The 27,962-nt window shown below is 40.3% G+C and overlaps 1 protein-coding gene across 1 annotated transcript; it reads right to left on the reverse strand.

The window, feature by feature from the left end:
- Positions 1-7,357: 7,357 nt before the first annotated feature.
- On the reverse strand, positions 7,358-26,177 carry liph.S (lipase, member H S homeolog). The gene is given in 11 exon segments (NM_001094386.1): positions 7,358-8,380; positions 8,764-8,865; positions 10,687-10,860; positions 13,029-13,140; positions 13,649-13,744; positions 16,207-16,374; positions 17,314-17,403; positions 17,565-17,666; positions 18,937-19,045; positions 21,660-22,036; positions 25,998-26,177. Coding segments are annotated over 10 exon segments (1,383 nt in total). The 5' UTR covers positions 26,065-26,177; the 3' UTR covers positions 7,358-8,380; positions 8,764-8,777.
- Positions 26,178-27,962: the final 1,785 nt, after the last annotated feature.

A 27,962-nucleotide genomic window follows, 5' to 3' on the forward strand; every position in this document is an offset into this window, starting at 1 on the left:
AGAATTCACATCTAGCCTCAACATCATCTTGAAAGTTATTTAGTGGCAAAGGCCACTAAATGCAAATAATTGCAAATAATTGCAAATAATTGCAAATAATTGCATATCTGTAAACTCAATGAATACAACCCTGTGCAATGCAATAGTACAGGAAGGAACAGAGCATCATCACCCTGCTCACACCAACCTGACCACATAGTCAAACCAAGTAAACGATCAGAGAACTATTCCTTGTAATTCCTTCTTAACCACCATGGGAAATCTTGGAACAGTCCCTATTTTCCCCTCATGTTGTAGTGTAAGTAGGTAAGCGTTTAGAACCCAATAAACTGTAGTTAGCCCCTTAGCCCACAGATTTCAGGTTGACTTTCAGGTTCAGGTTGACTCTCATTACTAATGATGAGTTGTAAGAGATAAGTTCAGCAAGCTCAAGTGCTTCTACTTAACACCTGGTCCTAGACCTTTGTTTACCTTCACATTTTATTGTCTTTTAAATGTCATACTGAGTTACCTAACCTCAATATTTGTATTACTAGAATTGGGTCTGTTAAAGGAAAAGGAAACCCTTCAGCCTAAATTGCTAGAATTTAATTCAGCCCTTCTTGTTCTAGCGGATCGCTAGGACTTTCGGTTTGTTTTTTTTTGCAAATTACTTATTAATTCTCTAGCGGTTTTAACCTTTAAGTTGGTCTGTGACCATTCAATTTTTCCTTTGAAGACGTCATAAAGATGGCGACCGCAACTGTTATGCGCATGTGCAAAGAAAAGTCTTGCATCCCCCGCAGACAATGCAAAGCTCGTTCATGAAGGTATTTGTGCATATGCTCTGCCTCCTAATAACGTATTGTGCACATTCTCCTGCTCCTGGCGCTGCATAATGGATTTTTTTTGTCAGTGCTTTTTTCTAAACTGTGGCATTTAAACAGATTATGGGCTGGAAATACAAGAAATCTAACACACTACAAGAGAGACTAGAGGTTTGTCTTTCAAAGCAGCTAAAGATACAGTTAACACATTCCTTGTCCTTTAAAAAGGCACCCTTTGTTAACTGATTTTTTTCATCTTTGCAGCAATTAACTTTTTCCATCCCTATTGTACCTTGTCTGATAGCTTTTTACATGCTTTATTGGCCTGAATGGGATCTGTTATCTTCCGAAGGTTCCGAAATACAGAATGGCTGTCTCCCATAGACTCAATTTTATCCAAATAATCCAAATTTTTAAAAGTGATTTCCTTTTTCTCTGTAATAATAAAACAGTAGCTTGTACTTGATCCCAACTAAGATATAATGAATGCGTATTGGAAGCAAAACCAGCCTATTGGGTTTATTCAATGTTTATATGATTTTCTAGTAGACTTAAGGTACAAAGATCCAAATTACGGAAAGATCCATAATCCGGAAAAACCGAGGTCCTGAGCATTCTGGACCATACCTGTACCCAGGGGTGTAACTACAGAGGAAGCAGATTCTGCAGCTGCAGGGGAGTCCAGGAGCTATAGGGGCCCCATGAGACCCTAAATAATGAGCAATTTTAACATATATTGGTAAAAAAAAAGGGACAACCTCTGGTTATGCTGGGGCCCTAAAATGAATTTGTTGTGGGGCCCAGTAAGATCTAGTTATGCCACTGCCTGTACCTGATACGTTTCAGGTGTCCCAACTAACCAACACTTCTATTAAACAATAAAGGTTTTGTTTTTTAAAGTCTTTCCTTGCTTACAGTGGGTTTCAAGTAAGGATGACTAGCGATGGGTGAATTTCTCCCGCAAAATTCGCGAAATGGCGAAAAATTGTGAAATCATAAAGTTTCACGGAAAAATTGTAACAGTTCTGAGTCTGCACCTGAATTACTGAGCTGCCAGACTCAAACACCAGAGACAGGGACATTCAACTTTAAACTTAAATTTTGGGAAAACAGTAAAAAAAAATAAAATAATGGAAAGTAATTGAAAAAAGTCTATTTCTGGGGAACAATCTAAAAACAACTGAACTGAAAACAGTGTTTGGAAGGTGAACAACCCCTTTAATATTTTGCAATAAAAACAAAATAAATATTAAATGTACATTGCAATTTTTCTTAGAATAGGAACCTCGTCAATTTCACATTCACTTCTTTTAAAGGTTTACTTATCCTTTAATATATTAAAATTAGGGATGCACCGAATCCACTTTTTTGGATTCGTCCGAACCCCCGAATCCTTCGTGAAAGATTCGGCCGAATACCGAACCGAATCCGAACCGAATCCGAACCCTAATTTGCATATGCAAATTAGGGGTGGTAAGGGGAAAACATTTTTTACTTCCTTGTTTTCTGACAAAAAGTCATGCAATTTCCCTCCCGCCCCTAATTTGCATATGCAAATTAGGATTCCGATTCGGTTCGGCTGGGCAGAAGGATTCGGCCGAATCCGAATCCTGCTGAAAAAGGCCGAATCCTGGCCGAATCCCGAACCGAATCCTGGATTCGGTGCATCCCTAATTAAAATATTAATTCGATTTACCCATAAATATTGCGGTGATCAAAATACCCAGAGTGGCACAGCCCTACGGATTTATACTGGTCTTTTACAGGTATGTTCTCTGAAACCCATTATCCAGAAAGCTCCGAATGACGGGAAGACCATCTCCCATAGTCCATTTTAATCAAATAATTCTATGATGCATGAATCCATTGGGTTTATTTAATGTTTAAATGCTTTTCAGCAGACATAAGGCACGGAGATACACATTATATAAAAAAATTCTTATCTGAGAAACCCCAGGTCCCAAGCATTCTGGATAACAGATCCTCTAACTGTACTGGCCTGTACCCCTGTTCAGTAACTATAGGGTTGAGGATGGGCATTGATAATAGACAAAAATAAATCCTAAGCAGAGACAAAAAATGACTGGCACATGATATAAACACAGGCGATACGGGCAGTTGTCTAACTAAATACATCACCTCAGTTCTGCCTTGTGCCTCGTACACCTAATAATGTAAAGAACGAGGGTTAAATAAAGTTCCATGAACTCTCTGACACACACTAAGTGCACATCCATTATCATCATTACATGAGAACTCCATCTTTATTGCAATATATATACTCTCTAATCAGCAGCTGAAGTTTCAATGGTATAAAGGCACAGTGCCATCTAATGGTCACTAGACGACAATGCAATTTAAAGGAGAAATAAACTCTAAAAATGAATATGCCCAAAAATCTTGTATTTTATATAGTGAACTTATTGCACGAGGCTAAAGTTTCAGCTCGTCAATAGCAGCAATGATCCAGGACTTCAAACTTGTCACAGGGGGTCACCATCTTGGAAAGTGTCTGTGACACTCACATGCTCAGTGGGCTCTGATTGGCTGCTGAGAAGCTAAGCTTAGGGCTCGTCACTAATTATCTGTTTTTTATTACAGAGAAAAAAGGAAATCATGTTTAAAAAAATTGATTTCCTTTTGAATATGGAGTCTATGGGAGACGGCCTTTCTGTAATACGGAGCTTTGTGGATAATGGGTTTCCGGATAACGGATCCCGTACCTGTATTCAGTTTTCATTCAAAGAAATGCACTAGTAAGCTACTGAACAAAGTACTGTGTTAAAGGTTTAAATGCACAAGGCAGTAATAATACAAAGACCGTAACAACAGAAACTATAAAATATTTTAAGACTCTTAAAACTATAATTCGGTAGTTTGAAATGTGGGGGTGAAGCTATAGGTGTAACTTCATTTGGGCAGGTAAAATGTCCTGTAATGAAAGAAAAGGTCTGGTAGCCACACGGTACTTTTGTTGCCAGAGAGACCATGGCCTGGTTCTAGTGCAGGGGTCCCCAATCTTTTTTACCTGTGAGCCACATTCAAAAAATAATAATAAGAGTTGGGGAGCAACACAGGCATGGGAAAACTTGATGGGGTGCCAAATAAGGGCTGTAATTGGCTATTGGTAGCCCCTATGTGAGACTCTGTTTGGCGGTACATCTGGTTTTTATACAACCAAAACTTGCCTCCAAGCCTGGAATTCAAAAATAAGCACCAGTTTTGAGGTCACTGGGAACAACATCCAAGAGGTTGGTGAGTAACATGTTGCTCGTGAGCTACTGGTTGGGGATCACTGTTCTAGTGGCCGTGGCTAGTCCCAGGAATCAGACCCACTCATTGTATGGGTACAGACTATGGGCACCCAGGCTGTTGGATCTGGCTGTCGGCATATTTTTGCAGGTTGAGAGAAGCAGATCAACTCAGAGCCCCTGCTCCATTGACTTGAATCGGATCAGACTGAAGGCAGCCCAAATACTGACCTCAGCTTAAAGGTGGCCATACACTGAGAGATCCGCTCGTTTGGCGATGTTGTCAAACGAGCGGATCTCTCCCCGATATGCCCACCTTGAGGTGGGCAATATCGGGCTGATCCGATCGTGGGCCCTAGGGACCAACGATCGGATCCTAATGAATAACAATGGGCGGTCGGATCGCGGGACCGCATCAATGAATAGATGCGGCCGCGATCCGACGGGATTTTTGTCCCATCCGATCGAGATCTGGCCGACTTTCGGCCAGATCTCGATCGGTGAAGCCCGTCGGGGGGCCCCATACACGGGCCAATAAGCTGCCGACACGGTCTGTCAGCCGCTTTTATCGGCCCGTGTATGGCCACCTTTAGTTCCGCTGCGTGTGACCGTACAGAGGCTGATCAGATTCAGATCAACGGAGCAAGACAATTGCACTCATATGTACTAAGAGCTCATCTGTACAGACTTTCACACTGACTGTGTACAGCACCCTGTGATATGCGGAAATCAATCGTTTCTTACAATACCTGGTACGTTGGATGATTTTCTAATGCAGGGGAACAAAGAACATCTCTATCTGACAGAGAGGGCAAAGGAAAAATGTGTTTATAGAAATAGTAAAGGAAAGGGTTTTACAACTGCTGTGAACCATAACGTGCACCAAGAACACAACCATTAATAATATGGACATTGCAGGCGAAGAATAAAAAATATCCGGTTGCACAGTGCCATCTAGTGACCAAAACCAGGGAGACTCATTTCAAATATTTTCTGAGCAAAATCAATGCGTCTTTTTGCAATAGCTGCTGTGTCATTTATATTCATCAACCCTATTGATTCAGCCTCGACCAAGGCTCAAGTGCTGACCACAGAGAGTTTTAAAGCAGTGCTTTCATTTGTAACTACAGACATTAATAAAGATAAGGTGTCCCTGCTTATATAAAGCTTTATTCCTGGAGCTTTTGTTATACTCCTCATCTGGACCACTTTTACTTCCGTAGGAGAAATCTTTTCTGTGCCCAGACTAAAGAAGCAGGTGGCTTTTTTTTTACCTGATGATGGGATCTCTGGAATACACCATAAATATATTAAAACTAGACATTAAGCCCGTTAAATTAATGGGCGCTAGAACATGTGTAGTCAAACATTCGCCAGCCTACCTTCCAACATTTCAGAATAAGAAAGAGGGACAAAATTGTTTCCCGCGCGTAGCGTGGCGAATTTTTCTTGGCCACGCCCATTTTTTGACCACACCTCCTAATTACCATATTAATTTTACAAAATTTGGCTGCTTATGAAAGTTTAAACACACTCCCTTTCCCTCCATGTTTGCTGCTCAGCCCTCCCTTCCCCTCAGTGCTTGTTACTGTCAGCCCTCCTTCTGTGTCACTGCTTGTTACTGTCAGCCCTCCTTCTGTGTCACTGCTTGTTACTGTCAGCCCTCCTTCTGTGTCACTGCTTGTTACTGTCAGCCCTCCTTCTGTGTCACTGTTTGTTACTGTCAGCCCTCCTTCTGTGTCACTGCTTATTACTGTCAGCCCTCCTTCTGTGTCACTGCTTGTTACTGTCAGCCCTCCTTCTGTGTCACTGTTTGTTGCTGTCAGCCCTCCTTCTGTCACTGCTTGTTGCTGTCAGCCCTCCTTCTGTGTCACTGCTTGTTACTGTCAGCCCTCCTTCTGTGTCACTGCTTGTTACTGTCAGCCCTCCTTCTGTGTCACTGCTTGTTACTGTCAGCCCTCCTTCTGTGTCACTGCTTGTTACTGTCAGCCCTCCTTCTGTGTCACTGCTTGTTGCTGTCAGCCCTCCTTCTGTGTCACTGCTTGTTGCTGTCAGCCCTCCTTCTGTGTCACTGCTTGTTACTGTCAGCCCTCCTTCTGTGTCACTGCTTGTTACTGTCAGCCCTCCTTCTGTGTCACTGCTTGTTACTGTCAGCCCTCCTTCTGTGTCACTGTTTGTTGCTGTCAGCCCTCCTTCTGTGTCACTGCTTGTTACTGTCAGCCCTCCTTCTGTGTCACTGCTTGTTGCTGTCAGCCCTCCTTCTGTGTCACTGCTTGTTACTGTCATCCCTCCTTCTGTGTCACTGCTTGTTACTGTCAGCCCTCCTTCTGTGTCACTGCTTGTTACTGTCAGCCCTCCTTCTGTGTCACTGTTTGTTGCTGTCAGCCCTCCTTCTGTGTCACTGCTTGTTACTGTCAGCCCTCCTTCTGTGTCACTGCTTGTTACTGTCAGCCCTCCTTCTGTGTCACTGTTTGTTGCTGTCAGCCCCCCTTTTGTGTCCGTCTTGCTTAGCCCTACCTTCTATGTCCGACGTGCTTGCCGCTCAATATCTCACCCTCCCTTCGTTCCATGTCCATGCTTGACTCTGCTCTCCGCACCCGCCTTCTCCTCTGATCTTAGCCAGCCCCGCATTCCTTTCTCCTATGCGCTCTGCCTGCCTGCTCGTTCTCGTCTCTCAGCCAGCCCCTGCTGCTCAGAGGAGAAGGGCCTGTTGTGAGAGAGTGTGGCTGTCTGGAGAGTGTTGTGGCTGCAGCGTGACCCGCATCAGTAAAATAAAGATGGCGGCGCTGGCTGGGCTGCAGCATATGCGCAGCTCTCGCGAGACAGTTGGGAGGTATGCGCCAGAGACGGTCCGTGGGGCACATGCGCAGTAGCGCAATCCCACGGACACAGGGACTGGACGCAGAGACACTTCAACTTTATTATATAGGATAGGATAAGCCCATCTCCAAATAGACTCTCCTTCCATCCACTTTCACTGGTCCCAATGGCAACTGGGAACACTTTAATTCTTCTGCAATAAATGTGGCTATAAACCTTTCACCTTCCAAACCTGTGTTGCACAAGTTCCTTCGAAGTTTTCTATTCAACTACAATGAACCTTATCAACCCGCCCCCCCCAACACACGCACATCCAACCCCATCAATAAACTCTCCAAAGACTATAACAGCAGTCAACCCAGCGCAGCCAATAAATTCCACTCATGCAATAGTTCCACTCATGCAATAGTTCCACTCATGCAATAGTTCCACTCATGCAATAGTTCCACTCATGCAATAATTCAGGCCGGTACCTACTCGACATGAATAATTTATTTTATACAAAACTATACATGTGTCATGTTTATACAGATATTCACATTTCTTAGCAGTTCGTCAATGGTGATCACATATAAAAATAGAAAAATATCAGAAAGAATATATATATATATATATATATATATATATATATATATATATATATATATATATATATATATATATAAATAAAATACAGAATATCAATGCCCAAGATTTAATAAAGTGTCACATTTTCATTTAACTTTATACATCTCCTACAGGTTCAGGTGGTTCTCCATTAAATGAGAGTTATACCCATCTGTCATGGAAGAAATACGATGTGAAACTCTGCCAACTGATTCAAAAGAGGGATTCCTCTGTTTCTGAGAGATGCTTGTTCATGAGTGGAGGGACGAGGAACTACAATCGACTAAACTCCCAGCAGCTAACGACACGGTATCTCCTTCAAATGTCAGATTCCACCAACTGTCAGAACTATGCATCAGCCTAGCTTGGGAAATAAATGTCACAAGAGTTAATGGTTCCTCTTTCCAAGGAACATACGGAAGTACCTAAATCAAAACACCAGCCGATAATTATACAAAAGATACAACTTTTCATTTTTATATACAGTGATTTAAAATTTAAAAACAAACTCATTCACTAGAGAGTATTTTAAGGCCTTGCTTACTCTGTACACATGAATGTACTGTGAGAGGTTTATCTGTTTCATGGTTCTTGAAGAACAGGACCCTTAATAAACCTCATTCAGGGGGTTATTTATTAAAGTCCAAATGGTAAAAAAAAAAAAAAATTGAAAAATTCAAGTTTTATTTAGTATAAAATCTGAATTTTTACTGAGAAAATAAACTAGAGTTTTTCTGGATTTATAAAATCCAGATGCTGCAAAAAGTCAGAATCCGAAAATCTGGCATCTCAGACCTCAGAACTATTTGGAAGTTTCTGTGGTCTGTGCTGGAATTGACCCCCGAAAACCCGACTATTTCAGATTTTTTGGCAAAAATCTGAAAAATTGTGGCTTTTCGGGAAAAAACGGACGATTTGGGAAAAAACTTGTATGATTCAGGTTTTGTCTAAATATTATTGCGTTTGTCCCCAATCCGATTAAATCGGGATTTTTTGATAATAAATAAGGTACAATTGTGAATTCTAGTTTGGTCAGGCTTTATTTAAAAAAAAAAAAAAAAAAAATATCGATTTTTATTAGTAACCCCCTAAAAGTCAGAGACTCCATTTGTCCATGCCTGTACCGTCCAAGCCAGGAGTAAATATAAAAGATACTCCCCAAATATATGCAAAGAGAAACATGTCCTATATATGATTCGTTACCACTGATATGTAATCGAATTAAACACATTTCTGAAAAAATACTCCGTGTCATAAGATGTATATTGATCTGTCAGAGGTTTTTTTTTTTCAATTACAGGTTTGTATCTTCACAAGGGATTGGATTAAATTCCATCTCTACATTTTCCAGTAGCACAAAGTCATAGCGACACAATATGGGTCTGGAAGAGAGAAAGAGAACAAGACATCACACACACAAACCATTCCATATTCTTATTCTATATATTAGAACAATATTTTTTTAATTTTTAATTTAAAGCCAATATCCCTCCCAAAAACACAATATGTACAATAAGAATTTATAATATACATCATTTATACTACAGGTATGGGATCTGTTATCCAGAATGCTTTGGATCTGGGGTTTTCCCGATAATGGATATTTCTGTAATTTGGATTTTCATAGCTTAAAGGGGTTGTTCACCTTTAAATTAACTTTTAGTATGATGTAGAGAGTGATATTCTGAGACAATTTGCAATTGGTTTTCAATTTTTTATTATTTGTAGTTTTTGAGTTATTTAGTTTTTTTATTTGGCAGCTCTCCAGTTTGCAATTTCAGCCATCTGTTTGCTAGGGTCCAAATTACCCTAGCAACCATGCATTGATTTATATGAATAGGAGAGGCCTGAATAGAAAAAGGAGTAGTAAAAAGTAACAATAAACGTGTAGCCTTGCAGAGCGTTTGTTTATAGATTTGAACACTGGAAAGAGTCAGAAGAAGACAGCTAATAGTTCAAAAACTATAAAAAATATATAATGTAGACCAATTGAAAAGTTGATTAGAATTGGCCGCTCTATAACATATTAAAAGTTAACTTAAAGGAGAACACCGCTTTAAGTCTAGTAGTAAAATCATGTAAACATTAAATAAACCCAATAGGCTGGTTTTGCTTCCAATAAGGATTAATTATATCTTAGTTGGGATCAAGTACAAGCTACTCTTTTATTATTACAGAGAAAAATGAAATTATTTTTTTTAAAAACTTGATAAAAAAAAAAAAAAAGTCTATGGGAGACAGCCTCTCTGTAATTCTGAGCATTTTGGAGAACAGGTTTCCGGATAATGGAGCCCACACCTGTACATGTATGGAATCCGTTATCTAGGAACCTGTTATCCAGAAAATTACGGAATGGCAGTCTCCCATAGACTCCTTTTTATCCAAATAATCCACATTTTTAAAAACAATTTCCTTTTTCTCTGTAATAATAAAACAGTATCTTGTACTTGATCCCAACTAAGATATAATTAATCCTCATTGGAAGCAAAACCAGCCTATTTTTAATGTTTTCATAATTTTCTAGTAGACTTAAGGTATGAAGATCCAAATTACGGTAAGATCCATTATCCGGAAGATCCCAGGTCCCGAGCATTCGGGATAACTGGTCCCATACCTGTACTGTATATTCCTGTAAATTCTAACTATATATATATATATATATATATATATATATATATATATATATATATATATATATATATATATATATATATATATATATATATATATATATATATATATATATATATATATATGGGTTAGTAATGAGTCGTTTTAAGCTTCTATGTCTCTATGCCAACGCAATTAAATAATTATAAATTCACCAGTCTTTATTCAGTGCCACCGGTTCCCCCAAAACTGAAAAACTCACAGGGCATTATGCCATTTGAAGTCTTTATAAACAGCAAATAAAGATGAATCATAGGGAGGAGAGCAGTGTGATTGATGAGATTTCAGAATGGCGGCTGATAATTACCCCCTATGGCTTAGTAAATTATTCGGGTATGTTGCTGCTGCTGCTGCTGCTGCTGCCAAGTCTTTTATTTATTTAATGATATTCAGTCATATGCTTGGAATTTTCTTTTTACCAAGTACTGTCTACTGGCACTATATTTAGTGAGGCAGATGGAAGAAAACAAATGAAATGACATTATTTGGTCTTTTCCTTATTCCCCAACCCTTACATACAAATCCTGTTTTACCTGTTTGTGTTTGTGAGTGGTCTCAGCCTCATTCTCAGAACTCTCAGTTTAAACTTCGGGCCTATGACAGAGCCGGTTGCAAAGGTGACAGAAATACTGGTTATTGGGTCCAAATCTTGATCAAATTTGGCCAGCAGGCTCACTTCTTTATATTGTTCAAACATTGTATGGTCCCTAAATAAGGAGAGATACATTTGTAGGTCATTTTGAAGTACAGGGTTTATGTTTGGCAGAAGCATCCGATTGTGGAGGATTCAAAAGATCCAAAAAAAAAATACATCTCATATTTGTTTATTTGTGTTTTCATTCCGTTTGCTTTAGGGATGCACTGAATCCACTATTTTGGATTAAGCGAAACCCCGAATCCTTTGTGAAAGATTAGACCGAATACCGATCCACATCCTAATTTGCATATGCAAATTAGGGATGGGAAAAATATTTGTTACCTAAAAGTCACGCAATTTCCCTTCCGCCCCTAATTTGCATATGCAATTTAGGATTCGCCCGGGCAGAAAGATTCAGCCGAATCTGAATCATGCTGAAAAAAGACGAATCCTGGATTCGGTGCATTACTAGTTTGCTTTTCTATAAATCTCCTGCATGGAATACCTCCCTGCACAGATCCCCTTGCTGCCAGCTTCAAAGTTTTTTCCCTGGCCTGTGTAGCGAATGCAATCTGTTGGGTTTCATTTCAGATACTGGAGATACTGAGAATGACACAACACAAGATAAAAGCTTATTGGTTTGTGTACGGTGACCTGCCGGATATATGGTGTAGGTTAATAAAAGACTGCATTGATGTATCCAAACGAGTCTCTAAAAGCCTGATGCATGATTGTTGGCCATATGTAAAATAACGAGATAACCCTGATATGGCCCAGTAGTGTGATCAAATTAGCCAAATATAGAGGTATGGCCAGTTCAAGGAAGCCTTAAAGGAATTGTTCAGTATAAAAATAAAAACTGGGTAAATAGATTGTATGTGCCAAATAAAACATTTTTCTAATATAGTTAGTTAGCCAAAAATGTAATGTATAAAGGTTGGAGTGACTGGATGTCTAACATAATAGCCAGAACACTACTTCCTGCTCTTTTGGTTTCCACTGATTGGTTACCAGGCAGTAACCAATCACTGACTTGGGGGGGGCACACGGGTTATAACTGTTGCTTTTGAATCTGAGCTGAATGCTGAGGATCAATTGCAAATTCACTGAACAGTTATTTCCCATGTGGCCCCTCTTAAAGGAACTGTAAGACACAAATTTTTTTTATAAATAAAATTAATTCTACCCACACTAATAATAGAACTACCCTGCATTAAGTTTATTAGCATCAATGCTTTATTAAAAAAACACTGTTTGAAAACACTGTTTCCTGTCAACTGAAAAACGGCGACAGGGCGACTCACTCTGCAGATCTGCGCTCCACATCTTCCCCTAACCCGACTTATGGCAAAACCGGAAGAGGTAGGGCTTTTGCAGCGGCAGGAAAACTACGGACAGCTCAGTTATCCGATTGTGAGTATTCTTATGCATCAGTGCCCTTAATGGGCCTCTTTGCACACTAGTCTATTCTACCACAAATGATGTCTGCCATCACCCAACATTTGTGCATTGTTCAATTTTACTGTTCGCCTTTCAAGTAAATTCCAAATACCCTGCTTGGTAGACTACGCAGCCGAGTACTCTGCACAGAAAACAGGGGTTCTCCCTCAATCTCACGCTAGCTGGCCTTCAGTCTAAGACCACCTGCTCCAGGCCCCCCCTGGGGCAACAACCCCAAAGTTTGGCAACCAGTGATCTAAAGGGTTGTAGGCCAGATGCCACCCTACAAGGGATTTTTTGTAGCCTTTTTCTGCGCCACAAGCTGCACAGAGGTCTTTGTACAACTGCATAACTTTAATACTGTATATTCTGGCCAATAAATGTAGCAAATTGAACAGAACTTGATCTAGTCCTACTTTTTCTAGTCAGAAAATCAAGTTGGTTTATATATATGTGGCTCAAAGGCACTCTACACCCAAGTAGGTGGAAACTGTATTTTAGTGAAACTCATTATCCAGACTCTTCCCACCCAGTCTCTCTTGCTAACCCTCAAACAAGAAAGCAAAATAATTGTAAGATGAGGTTTGTATTGTTATTATAGTTTCACATTAGGATCTACCACCTAGTTGCTAGGCTTGGGACTCTTACAACAAGATAACAGTTTGAGTTCCAACGAAAATGCAAAAAACTTCAATATGTAAAAGTATAATAACCTAATGCAAAATGCTGACATCATGCTAAAAGTTAATTTCAAGGACAACTGTCCCATAGAGATAATAGATTTCTACTGCCACTCACTTGTCCAGCTTTGACTCGGTTACATTTCCTTTAAGGGACATCAGTCTAATGGTGATATAGCCCCTTCTGGTTTGGCTGCTCCAGGTCATAAAGTCCAGATAATAATGAAATACTGTAAAATGACATAATTGGAAATGTATGAATAATGACAGAACAGACACCACTTGAGACAGAAACATCAACATGCCTGTAGTTATAAATATTTGCTGGTAATATACTTGTTCACTTGTGTAAATTATAATATATCTCCATGTTATAAAGTCATAAGGCCACAGAACTAGGGTCTTCTTATTCCCAAATCACACTGTCACTGACCACTGAATCCTCTGCTACCAACAGCCAACAGGCTATTTCAGTTTGGTCATGTTGGGAAAGTCCTTGGAGAGTCCAGAAGATCATGAACTATGCTGAGAGTTTACTACTGGGATGAACAACCCAAGATGATGTTGAGCGACTCCATTTATCATATGGGAGTCTGTTGCCGAGGGAACCCTCAAGTAACAGCTCCTCAATAGCTCACCTCACCAAAGTTGGCCCCTAGACTGCGCATTCCATTGAGTTCCATTGTCCTTTTTGCCTAATATCATGATTCTATTTTATGCAAATTCAATTTCACTCACTGCAAAATGGATCCTTAGCTGCTGTGTCAAAGAAAGCTTTTGTTCCCGGAGGATTCTTCTTCACAAGATGATCTTTCCACTTATCGGCGTAAAACCCTGTTAAACACACATTCAGGTGCAGATTTATTAAGGTTAGAATGGAAAATTCGATATTTCTCTTTTTTTTTTATCACAAATTTGAATTAAAAAGCACCAAGTCGAATGTGAGATTTAAAACACCTCGACTATGGAAACGGTTCTAATTCAAATAATCGCCACCTAAAACCTGCCGAGCTCATTTACAAGTCAATGGCAGAGGTCAGCTGAACCATTTGAAGAGGTTAATTGCCTTCCTGACATTCGAATGGAATTCGAATTTTAGACAATCAAATATTAGACGTTTCAAGTTTTTTCATAAATAACCTCCATTTCGAGTTGTGAGTTCATTGGAATTTATTAGAGTAAAACAAAAATCACAAAAATTCAACCTCTGATAAATAACCCAATTAATGTGAAAAATGCAACTCATATAAAAATATTTTTCCACAAAGACACACAGTGCTGTCAAAGCCCCACCCGCCTGTGATTTTCTCGGGAGTTAACAGATTTTGCAGTCTGTCCCCCGGTCTCCCATCACTCTTACGCATTCGCCCCATTTCTGATGATTCCACAGGTTTTTTGGCAAAAATCCAATGTGCACATATGCAGGACATTTCAAAGACGAGAGCGATATGCACATGTGCAGTAGTTTCAGGAGTTGTTGCGCACATGATGTTACATACACTGACATCATGCTTATGTCATATACCCGGAAATATATTCCCCCGACCCCCAACTGCGTGCTCTGCAACGTTGACAGCTATGCTTTAAAGCAATATTAAATCATACACATTTAAAGGGACCCTTCACCCAAAAAAATGATTACAAATCCTATTTTATCACGTTAGTCAAGCTAAATAAACTTTAATTACACTATATACACTACACATTTGAATCTTGTTTCCTTCAGTCTGGGAATTCATAATTATAACAAGCAGGCAGGAGCCATTTTGTGGACACTGTTATTAAGACAAGTCTTGTATCATCTCAGAATCTTGTTTGTGCACCAGAATGGGGGACCTGATGTCCATCCCCATGTCCTGGCTACACAATTAAACGGTGAAGAGAACTGGGGGAATGTGGGAAGAGCAGTGACATGTAGGAAGTGCTGAATGGAAAGTGAAAGTAATTGCCTGCCCCGCCTCTATGCCTAAGGCATAGAGGAGGGGCAGGCGATATTTGATTGACAGCTGAGATTTTTAAATGAGTAAATAAAAAAAATGAATTTGGATTTCATGTTTAATTTGAAAAGGACTTTTATTATACAGCTTTTTATGTCTGGGTGACAGGTCCCCTTTAATTCATTTGCCCTAAACATTCCATAACGGAGCACTTATGACTCCAGTGCTCTAAATCTTTCCCCTCAATCCTAGGGCAATTTGTATTTTCAAAATCTGCCCCTGCCTCCAAAACTATGCACTCCTAACACCACTAGCACCATTTGCTAAAATAAATACTCGTAGTTGCCCCAATCAGGGGAAAATCAGCAGGGGTGGCAAAAAGCTGCTCCTGGTAACTACAAGAGCTAAATTATGATTATTAAATTGGAACTGCAATTGCGCTCTCTGCACTAGTGGTGTAGTTTCAACGCTATAAAGTTAAGCGTATAGGGGTGTCGCATCGCAGCTGCCTCGGGTGGCCACAGGGTCCAAAACACCCCTTCCTCTAATAACTTAAAGATGCTTAAAGTTGTACTTTGCAATATCTGGATGACCTCACGCAAGAAATCCTGATTTGACATTAAAGTGGACCCGTCACCTACACATAAAAAGCTGTATAATAAAAGTCGTTTGCAAATTAAACATTGAACCCAAATTCTTTTTTCCATTAAAGCATCCATACCTGTTATAAAGGTTTTTAATAAAGGTAGGGCAGCCAAATACTTTCACTTTCCTTCAGCACTTTCTAGATGCCACTTTCCTCCTCACATTTCCTCTCCCTCCTGACGTTCTATAATTGTGTAGGGCAATGTGTACGGGCATTAACCCAACACATCAACCCTGGAAACATTTCTAATTTGAATATTCGCCACCTAAAACCTGTCGAGTTCGTATAGAAGTCAATGGCAGAGGCCCGTGAAACCATTTGAATATGTTAATTGCCTTCCTGACATTCAAGTTTTTTTCCCGAGAGGACTATTCAATCAAATATAAGATGTTCGAGTTTTTTCATAAAGAACCGCCCATTCGAGTTTTGAGTACATTCGAATTTATTAGAGTAAAAAAAAAAAAAAAAAAAAAAAAAGTAACACAAAATGGCTCCTGCCTGAGTGCTGTGATTGTGTAATTCCAAGACTGAAGGAAACAAAATGCAAATAATGAATGTAGTGTAAGTAAATTTAATTTTGCTCAACTAACATGATAGAAACTAATTTGGAAATATTTAGTAGGGTGACAAGTCCCTTTAAATAACCCCTGGGTGGTTTATATTGCTTATGAAATATTACAAATAATTATTTTACCCTTAAAATCATACCGTACCTAAAACTGGGCAGGACAGGGGCAGGAATTCCTTGCAGTCAGTGCAGTTTCCAATCCGGTAGTCTCTGTAGCTTTTGCAAGGGAAACCGACAAGGTCACCGTTATTTGTTAGGGAGGCGATGTACAGAAACACGGATCTCTGGTGATCACACTTAAAATATTCAGACCCTGTATATGCAAATGGAAACAAATACGATTTATTTGCAGTACATTAATGTGCACCAAGCAGGGCAGCCATTAGAAATCACGGGGCACCATACAACAAAACTTTCGGGGCCCTCTGGGCCCCGTCCACACTGGCACCCAAGCCCCACCCCAGATCCCGCCCACTCCACCCAAGCCCCACTTCACACAGACATCAGCGCTAAAAAGTAACCCCCCCACACACAAGTTATAAAAAGCTATTGATGGTCAGGGCTAGGGCCAAAACATTGGTGCCAGGGTCTCCCTTACAAGTTAAAAAAAAATTGGGGCCCCAATAGGAATTGTCAGATGGTCCCTAACTGCTCTGCAGGGAAACAATCATACTTATGAACAGCAGGGGGAGCCCTGACGCCTTTCCAGCCATGCAGAACTCAAGCAGTTTTGTTTGTTTCCCTGTAGAGCAGTTGGCGGCTGTGTAGAGATTTGTATTGAATTTTATATATGCCTTTACATTCCCTTTACTGTTTCCAACTCCAGCTGCAGGGACAAAGATCATGGAGCCAGATTTAAACAGATAAACTGGAATTCTATTTGGAGGATTATTTTGCTGCAGCCACTGGTTCTGCAGAGTTGGAGAAAGTTTGTATTAAACAATACAAAAACTATAAAATCCACATTAGATTACATGACAACACAGGACCCCGTGCAGTCTGTATATTCTGATTATTAATCAGTCTTGCTGTATCGGCTTCTGGCAGATATTATTTGACTTGTGATGTTTTGATCATTTACGACGATCCCTAAGCAGCCCAGACCACACTGAGCATGTGCACAGTCTTGGTCTTGCAAAGAGGCTTAAAAAGCTACAAGGTGGTGACCCCCCTGTGGCCAACTTTGATTAGGCTTGAGGTGCAGTAAGTTCATGTTTAGTATACAAAATACAGCATTTCTAGCATTATTCACCAGATAATATTGTCTTTGGGCAGCCAGGCTGGTCAGTTCCTCCGTTAGGGTAGAAATCAATGTGTCCCAAACTCTCCTTGTAGCCCAGTCCTTGAATGGAAAATGTTAATGTCCCTTAAATGGCAGAAATAAATTTAATAATAGTGCATTTAACAAATCACTTTCCTTTTCACCTAATCCCAATTAGTAGAACAGGTCAGTGAGATACAGAATGCTTTGAATATAAACCACACACATTAAAATGCATTTACCATCAGTGTCTGTATGAACCACATCCACAAACTGGGCATCTGTATAGTGCAATCTTTCTTCAGGGGGCTTCCCATTAAAAAGTGGTCCTGCGGGATCCAGGCCTGTAGCAAACGACAATTTTGATATTTAAATGTGTCCCATGTTTGACGATGCAAGTTTATAAGCTCACTCATAGGACAGGGTTATTGCAGCAAAGGGCAATGGGTTCCTAAAAAGTAATTAAAGGAGAACTAAACCATAAAATTTATCTGCTAGAAATGCCATATTTTATATATTGAACTTATAGAACCAGCTTAAAGCTTACAGGAGAAGGAAAGCTGTTGAAGCAGTTTATTGCCAATAGATTGGCCACAATAGTGAAAGCTATAAGACTTTATTTATTATGCAGAATTCTTTACCATATCTGAGTAAACCGCTCTAGAATCTCTCACTGTTTGTTTAGGATAGCAGCTGCCATATTAGCTTGGGGTGACATTACTTTCTGCCTGAGTCTCTCCCTGCTCACTCATAGCTCTGGGCTCAGATTACAGCAGGGAGAGAGGAGCAAACTGAGCATGCTCACACCCGGGGCAAGGAGATTTAAGATGAAAACAGGAAGTCTGATACAGAAGCCCATGAGTACACAATAGAAGGAAAGAAATGTGGTGATTCTTTTGACAGGGGACTCAGAGCAGCATTACTTTGAGGGTTTACTGGTGTATTTATATAGAACTTTCTGATAAAGCTGACTTAGTTTTAGCAATTCCTTCTGCTTGAAGCATCTCTATAGTAGCAATGATTCAGACCATCAAAGATGTCATAAGAGATTAGCATCTAGGATAATGTTAGGAGTGTTGCTAATTGCAGCAGATATTCGCAAGTTGCTAGACTCTGTGCTTCCCCTAGTACTGCTGGGCAATGATGGAGAGGTGAGGGCAGAGGGAATCTAAAAGACTGGTGCAGTAAAACTACAGAAAAGGTAAGATTCTTCATTTCATTCTCATGTATGTGTTGGACCCATTTATGTTCCTTCTAACATTTATAATGTTGCACCCCACAATGACCTGTCCTCCCTTGGCCCACACCCGCATTTCTAAGTTCCTCTTATAGACCCGCTGATGACATCACAAAAGGGGCGGGGCGAGCAGGCGCATCGTCTATAAAAAGACTAACCCGGAAGTCGGAATTTGACAGTGGTGGGCGGGGAGAGCTGTAGAAGAGCTCAACCGACGAAGCGAGCGAGGTCGGCTTGAACCTGCCCGACTCACGGTTAATCCCGCAGATATCGGGTCTGCATGCACATCACTAACATACAGTATGTATTTTTTTACATTTTCAACATAAATACAATCAATACAGAATAACTATAGGACACGGACATAAACACATCACCTGTAATTCTTCCAATAGAGCCATTGTACATTTTCCCGACAAATCCAGATACATGTGCACCAAGGCTGACTCCGACCATATAGATAGAATCAAGTGTCGCCCCTTGGCTCTGTTAGAAACAAATTTAAATAAATCGGGTAATTCTGTATGAAATCTTTGGTAGGTAACCCAAAAGCAATGTCTGTTGTGCTTGTGTCTCTTAAATCTTTTGTATATTTAACTTTGTGCTATGCTTATTTACCATTACGCAATTACAGATATGGGACCTGCTATCAGGAATGCTTGGGACCTGGGGTTTTCTGAAGAATGGATCTTTCTGTAATTTGGATCTTCATACCTTAAGTCTACTAGAAAATCATATGTGTATGCTATGTTGCTAGAGGGAAGGGAGGGGCTTAATTATACAGAGGCTTCTCAGTGGGCTGTGGCTTGCTTCACTTTAATCACTGGGACCAGGAAATAAAATTCAATTTTATTTTCAAACGTTGCCCTGTTTAAAGCAAGAAATAAAAAAATGTAGATATTTCCTGATTAAAACAGAGAACAAACAAGGAACTAATATTGGAAAATGGTGTTTATTGTCCCTTAAAGGGCATGTAAAGGCAAAAAAATAATATCCCATTTTTACTTTCTTTAATAAAAAAGAAACCTATCTCCAATATACTTTAATTAAAAAATGTGTACCGTTTTTATTAGAAACCTGACTGTATGCAGTGAAATTCTCCCTTCATTTACTGCTGTGGATAGGAATTGTCAGATGGTCCCCAACTGCTCTGCAGGGAAACAATCATACTTATGAACAGCAGGGGGAGCCCCCGCCTTACTTCCCAGCCATGCAGAACTCAAGCAGCTTTGTTTATGACGATCCCTAAGCAGCCCAGACCACACTGAGCATGTGCACAGTCTTGGTCTTGCAAGGATGTTTAACAAAGGTACCCCCCTGTAGCTGACTTTGAAAGCATAAATCATTTGTTTAATTAGGTTTGTTGTGCAGTAAGTTCATGTTTATGTTTAGTATACAAAATAAAAAATTTCTAGCCTTATTCTATTTTAGACTTTACATGCCGTTTAAATAATAACTAGAAAATTCCTATCCCATCTGCCAACTCAGGATACCAAACAGGCCTTTCTGGAGGTTCCGCTGTGAAACAGCATTTAGGCAGGATTTGCTATAAATCTGAGCTGAATTGTCATTTTTCCTTTCTTCATTGAATAAAACAGGGACTGGGCCGGCGGGACACCGGGAAACAAACAGGTGGGCCCCAGCCTGCCCACACACACTCCCCTATCAACTGATCCCCCAAAAAAATTATATGCGGCGCAGCACACCAGTGTTTAAACATGCGCGTCTCACAACGGCATTCTTGCATGCGAGAGGGACCCCAATGGTCCAGTCCGACCCTGAAATAGAAACTCATGTCTGGTCACATATTCTAAAGAGGAACATGAATAATCGATAGGGAATTCTATGGCTTTTCTGAACCTAAAACCATTGTAGTAAATAGTCTCTGTAACATAATACTAGGCAGCTAAAGCTGGTCACATTTATGTGCAGGTTGTTGCTAGTCTACATTTTTCTGATCAATCTGATCATTTTATTTTCTTTCCCTTATATGCAAAGTGCTTGTTTGGCTGAGTTAAACATTATAGGAGCCTATTTTTAGTTGTCTGGCTACTGCTAATTAAATTATTTTTAGTTATGTCACAAAGAAATGGCCCATCCCTATTTTACACACTTACATTTCACCCAGAGGACTAATTAAACCAGTCCTACAACTACGGCAGGAATTCTTTTACATCTGTCACACTCAAAAGTGCCCTTTCCTTCAGGCAAAATTGGGTTTTTCTCTTCATCACCTTTCTTCCTAAGTCATTTTTGACAGAATCTTTGGAAACCCATTATCCAGAAAGCTCCAAACTATATAGACTATATATAGCTCCAAACTATATAGACTCCATATTAAGCAAATCATTGCAATTTTTAAAATATAATTTCCTTCTCTCTGTAATAATAAAACAGTAGCTTGAACTGGATCCCAACTAAGCTGCATGAGTCCATGTTTAAATGATTTCAGCAGACTAAAAAGGTATAAAGATCCCAATTACAGAACGATCCCTGAGTTTTGATATTTCTAGCAGCATGTTCTCATCTTGCTGCCCAAAAGAACAAAACTAATAACTTAATAAAATATTGTTTGGGTTACACAAAGGGCCTTATTTATCAAAATCCGAATTTTTAAAAATAAGCATTTAAATAAAAAAAGGTCTGACCAAACTAGAATTCACGATTTTATATATATATATATTAAAAAGGCACTATTTAATCGGATCAGGACAAACTTGATAAAATTGATCGAAAATCCGAATCGTATGTACTATTTATGGTCTTTTTCCCGAAAAGCCCACATTTTTCAGATTTTTGCCCGAAACAGTCCAATTTTTAGGCTAATTCCAAACTTCCAAATAGAATAGGGACCTCTTTCATTGACTAATATACAACCTCTGCAGATCTGAGATGGCAGATTTTCGGGATTCCGACTTTTTCCATCTTCAGGGTATAATAAATCTCGAAAATTTGAGGGTTTTTTTCCACTAAAAATTCAGATTTTATAGTTAAAAAAAAAGTCAAATTTTTTAGGTTTTTGACATTCAGACTTCAATAAATAACCCCCAAAATGTACAATATTATAAAAAATTATTACGTTTCTCTGCTTTTTCCTTACCAGCATGTTGTCAATAAGTCTTTTTAAAATGTCTGCAACTTTTCTGGTTTTGGCCGCAGCATTGTGGTAAAGGACGGTCGTGGCTCCGCGGTTCCAGTCCACTAATATGACATTGAAATCCTGAATATCAAGAAACTTTTTGACAATATTGTCTATCCATACTGGCGGGGAACCTGTTGGCCTGTAGCCATGGGTAATAAAAACAGTCTTCCTCGTAACATTCAGATACTGAAAGCCAGTGGAATTGTCTTCATTTAAATCTTGGGCACATTTTGGATTTTCAGGTGTATAAAGGAGCAATTGCACTTTCAGCGCCGTCCCAATAATGGAGTTGTGTATGTTGAGATCTGTAAAGCTATGGCATTGTCCTTCTGTATCTGTAAACAGGAAAACAAGTGAAAATTCAATATTCATGGATCATGGATTCCTTTTCCAAGAATAGTTAAATAATTTTGTTTTAAATTATAGAGGAACATTTTCTCTTATGCAGAACATTTGTTTTTAAAAAGATCTCCACCGTATAAGCTGCCACAGTAGTAAGTTCAACCCACTGATATATTGTTATTATTATTATTATTATTATAATAATGCTGCCTGCAATCCTTTTTTCCACTTAAATGCAACATTGATATTTAACAGGTTAAGAAGATAATAAGGGATCAGTTAATTAGAAACCCAATATCCAGAAAGCTGCCCCACCCCATATCCCGCCCACTCCACATCACAGTTAAAAGACCACACAGACATCAGCGCTAAAAAAGTAACCCCCCACAAGTATAAAAAGCTATTGATGGTCAGAGTCCCCTTATAAGTTAAAATAAATTGGGGGCCCCAAAAAATTTGTTAAAATTTTTTTTCCATTTAATTTTTTAAAAAAAAAACATTGGTGGCAGGGGCCCCCTTACAAGTTAAAAAAAATTGGGGGCCCGAAAATTTTTATTTAAAAAAAAATGGTGCCAAGGCCCCCCCTTACAAGTTACAAATATAAATTGGGGCCCCCAAAATTTATTTTTAAAAAAACATTGGTGGCAGGGGCCAGGGGATTAAAAAACTAAACAAAAAAAAACACAAACTGGTGTTCAGTAGAATTGAACTCAAGGCTTCAGGACTTCAACTTCGCCTCCTTTCGTGACTTTGGGTCTTTTCGCCGATTCAGGACTTTAATTTTGGCTGTTTTCGTGACTTCGGGTCTTTTCACCGCTTCGGGACTTCGGCTGTTTTCGCGACTTCGGCTCTTCGGCACTTCTGCATACGACAACCTACAAAATTACCGCACGGCTCGGGCGCTGGTAATGGGGGCCTGGCTCTTTCAAAAATGCAGCACTGCCGGGCCCCCCTTCAGGCCCGGAACACTTGTCCCCCTGTCCCCCCCTGATGGCGGCCCTGCCGAAAAGTCATATAAAAAAGACAAAACCCTGGCATTTTTTCATATTTTAATGTGGAATTATGTTTAAAAGTTTTTTTGTTTTTTTTTTTAACCATTTGAAGCTCATGCCACATTTGTTTTAGGGTGGGCTCATGTCTAGGACATTTGTTTGCTCATTCTGCACAAGTGCGCCTACTCATGTTTGGGAACAGTGGAACAATCTGAACATGGTGGCAATTTAGAATTCCCACTGGAGGTCAATGGGCGCAGCATACTTACCCCTATATGTAATAAAGGTCACTAAGTTTGCACAGGAGCAATAACCCATAGCAACCAATGAGATGTTTGCCAGTAAATGCTTCCTGCTGATTGGTTGCTATGGGTTATTGCTCCTGGGCAAACTTAGTGCCTTTTATTACATAACCCTATTGGTGTTTTAGCCCTGGGCAAATTTGCACCTGGGCAGTAACCCATAGCAACCAATCAATGATTAGCTTTTCTTCAGGCAGCTGCAGGTTGAACATTGAAAGCAATCATCTGATTGGTTGCTGTGGGTACTGCCCAGGTGCAAATTTGCCCAGCGTTTATAAATAACGCCATAAATTATAGAAACCCAATGAGACTTTTCACCACTAATTGCATCAGATTCATCAAAACATGCACACTCAATGTCTTCTTAATCATGTTACTTTAGAGTCAGTGCAATTTCCATCTGTGATTCTGAATTCAGCGCACAACTCATGCTGTTCTGCCGATGCCCAAATAATGTCTTTAACTGTTCATTCCCTATTGTATTAGGGTTAGGGCTAATATTATTAATAGTATTAGTGTAAACAGCAGTGCAGGGTACAAAGATAAAATAAGTAAAAAAAAAGGAATGTTTTCCCTGCAGGACAATTAACCCTAATTATGTTTATCCCACTCATTAAAAGACTTGTTTGGCCTGTGTTTGTGCTGGTCCTTTAAACAGATCAGAGTGATTACATATACAGTAACTGGAATGCGGAGCAATGTGCCTACTGTACAGGCTGACATTCCAGAATAACCATATCTCTGCATCACACCCAGAAGGAGCAGCAAGCTAAATATAAATGTCGGCACTAGGTCAGAAGTTTGATTTAATTCTCAGATACAGGGTGCGTTTCTCATATGAATGAACTTTACCATTACACCCATGGGAGAGACAATGATAAAGATGGGACTAGTCATAGGCTGGGGCCCATTTGTCAGCCACTAGGCCAGTCCAATGGGGAGTTTTATCATATTCAGCAATTCCCAGCAATGCAGTGAATACAACCCCATAAAGAAGAATGGGCTGCGTTAACTCATGCGTTCCCTTGTGATGGAACATATGAAAGAAGGAAATAGTGGCTCATCTGTAGGAGCCACTGTTACGGATTTGTTTCTACTTAGGACGACAGATCTCCTCCTCTTTGGGGCGACTAATTTCCCCAATCTGCTTTCCCGTCGGCTAGAATGAAAATCGACGACGGGGTGGCACTCGGAGTGCTTTGTTTTCCGAAAGTCACCCGAAGTTTCCTCGTGATACATGAATCGCAGCGTTTGTCTCGTCCCTTAACAGTGAATTTACTCCCAACTTTAAGTAAGAAGCTGGCTATAGACGTGCAGATATCGATGTTGATGTCGGATGAACTATCATGCGGGGACCTCATGGCCCGAAGAGGGGCAACAAGGTCTTGACGGGGCCTTAGGAGTGCAGCTATCCCCGCCCCTCCCCTTTTTTTCTATTGCAGGGCACTGATTGGCTGGTGAGTCCCGGGAGCGTAGGAGCAGAGGAGGAACAGCGGTAATACTTACCATTCGACGCCGGGACATGGAGGAAGAAGGACGCAGCATCCCACCCTCCCTCCCTGTATTATGTGTGTTAGTCGCAGTTGCGGAGGGTATCTTTGCAAGGACCCCCAGGGGAAGTTAAAAGGGGGTATTTCATAGTCAGTGGAAGTAGCCTGGTAGGCCTGGGTCCTCATAGTATGGTATGCAGCCCGGTTTAGGGTTAAGAGAATGGGTACAGACACCCCACCCCCATTCCCTACTCCCCGGGTGGGGGAATAATATGTTAAAGGTTTAAAAAGTTTGTTATACAAACGGTTGTTAAATGGTTAAAAATGTTGTACATGAATATTACTTTATTTTTGTGTTTAAATAAACAACTGCGGCCATCTCTGTCCAAACCAGTGGTGTGTATTTATTATTTGGGGTAGGAGGATTGTGGTGTGGGGGGAGGTAGAGGGATCGGTGCAGAATCGACGCTGCACCCGTCAGGTGCCATCTCCCGACCTGCCACTAACCATTCAGATCAAATAAAAGTAGTAAAAGAACAGATCAGCCGATGTTCTGCCCCTGACAGCAATCGTACGAAAGTTATGTAAGACAAAGCTGGAGACAGTTTCCCACTGATATCGTCAGATTGGCAATAAATACAGAGATATTATCGATAGCCGACAGAAATTTTATAACCAGTCCGATTGACTGAACAACCGATCACCATTGCACGAAAAATGCAGGGACACTCCACACACTGCCCAAAAATTGTACGAAATGGAAATTCGTACGATTAAATCTATGACCAGTTTAACACTGTTTACGCATCCCCTGGCAGCTGAAGGGTTAAACTAACAAAAGCAAACGTGTGATTAGTGCACAGGTGCAAAACAGCTCCTGTATTTGCAAATATACCCCTCTATATCTGCACCATCAGCAGAATACAACTGCCTAATACTGAGCCCCAAATTTATATCTGCCCAGTGCCTTTTAAAAGATTAAATGCTGGATTTAGCTCTTTAATACGTGTAGAAGGGAAGCCTGTCTGCCCAACCTGTGGTCTTCCTGATGCTGTGGACTGTGACACAAACAGAGAGTTGTAGTTTAGCAATAGATGCAGACTTACAGGTTGGTGACCCATGGGTGCAGCTGTGCATAAAGTATCCGGGACTATGACCCATTACACTTACCCGATCTCCCCCAGGACAGCAGGCAGCCCACGAGCAAAAGGCCATTGAAGTAGAAGCTCAGCAGCATAAGGGCAGATTCAGCTCTCAGGAGTCATGAAAATAGGGGTGTTTGTAATGCCAGAGCCGGGAGAATGAGGGGTGTGCGAGGATCTCTATATTGCTGAGCAGCAAAACTCCTGTGCTCTGTGTTGGAAGTGACAGTCTCAGGCTACCTGAGCTAGACCCACCCCTTTAGGGAGAGGCAGTTTCTTTAAGTGGGTGGATTTTGTTCGTTCAGTTCACTTCAATTAACCATTCATTTACTCTCCCCTTCTCACACCGTTTGCTTTTTTCCCTCTAGACAGTGATATTTATCCAAGAGTGAAGTTAGAGTTTGCCACAGTCCTCCAAAGTCAGGTTCTGCCATTTATCCATGTTCTCTCCATTTATTTGGGATTTTTATCAATGGGTGAAAGTAAAGTTCACAATTTTCTTATATGTTCATTGAAACAGTTAGGACCTCATAGGATATTCTCCCATATTGCACTTTGAGATGGCATGGTACCATAACTAGGATTGCCACCTCACCCTTTTAACATACCTCCCAACAATTTGGAAGTAAAAAGAGGGACAAAAAATTTTTTCGCACATAGTGCAGCGACATTTTTTAACCACGCCCCTTTCTGTGCCCACACCCCCTAATTACCATGTTCATTTTACAAAATTTGGCAGGTTATGAAAGTTTGAAAATATTTCTCCTTTTGCATACCTCCCAACTGTCCCTTTTTCGGAGGGACAGTCCCTCTTTTGACAGCTCAACCCGCATTTGTACTGGAAAGTCCCTCTTTTCTCTGCACTGAACAGCCAGAAAAAGAAACAAAGTTTCTCACTTAATTGGCTTTTAGCAGAGAGCCCAGAACAGCTAACAGGTGCAAATAAGATACTTTGTAACAATTTTGAGACACAAAAACACAGTTTAGATGAGGAGAAATATTTTCAAACTTTCATAACCTGCCAAATTTTGTAAAACAAACATGGTAATTAGGGGGTGTGGCCACAGAAAGGGGTGTGGTCAAAAATTGCTGTGCTACGTGCGGGAAAAAATTTTTGTCCCTCTTTTTAACTTCCAAAATGTTGGGAGGTATGCTTTTGTGTCTCAAAATTGTTACAATTGTTTCTTATTTGCACCTGTTAGATGTTCTGGTCTCTCTACTAAAAGCCAATTAAGTTTTAAACTTTGTTTCTTTTTCTGGCTGTTCAGTGCACAGAAAATAGGGACTTTCCAGTACAAACGAGGGACTGCAGGTTGAGCTGTCAAAAGAGGGACTGTCCCTCCAAAAAAGGGACAGTTAGAAGGTATGCTTTTAATACCGAACACATATGGAATCCACAGCCTGCATGGCTAATTAGCAATTCATTTAGATGCATGGCTGCAGACTGAATTGATTCTGGGTAGGACTTCATGGTACGCGGGTAGAACTTCACAGTGCAGCTTGAGCCTGCGTTTTCATCCAACAGTCGGATAAATGTAGTTCTTACCTGTGATTAGGGTTGCCACCTTTTCTGGAAAAAAAATACCGGCCTTCCTATATATTTATCTTTTTTGCCTATTAATAACATTGGGATCAACCATCATTTTTACTGACCAGGCTGGTAAAATAACAACCAGATGGCAACCTGCGATTTCTCCTTCATTTCCTGTATCTATCTACAGAACATCCGACACGCCACATGCGTTTAGTTTTCGTCCACGAGCGGTTTTCATCGAAATCGACGCCCGGCGACGAAAAAAATGCACGATACAAGTCGGATAGAGACGCAGGTGTCAAGATTCTAATTGGACTGAATGAAAAGTCGCAGGTTAAAACTACATTATATCCGATACGACACGACTGTCAGATGTGGATGCAGAAAGCAGCATCCGACAGTCGGACGGTGTAGTGACTCCTGACGAAGTGGGAACGCCCCCGAAATGTTGTGATGCAA

Source organism: Xenopus laevis, chromosome 2S (assembly GCF_017654675.1).
Source record: "Xenopus laevis strain J_2021 chromosome 2S, Xenopus_laevis_v10.1, whole genome shotgun sequence".
Classification (NCBI taxonomy): domain Eukaryota; kingdom Metazoa; phylum Chordata; class Amphibia; order Anura; family Pipidae; genus Xenopus; species Xenopus laevis.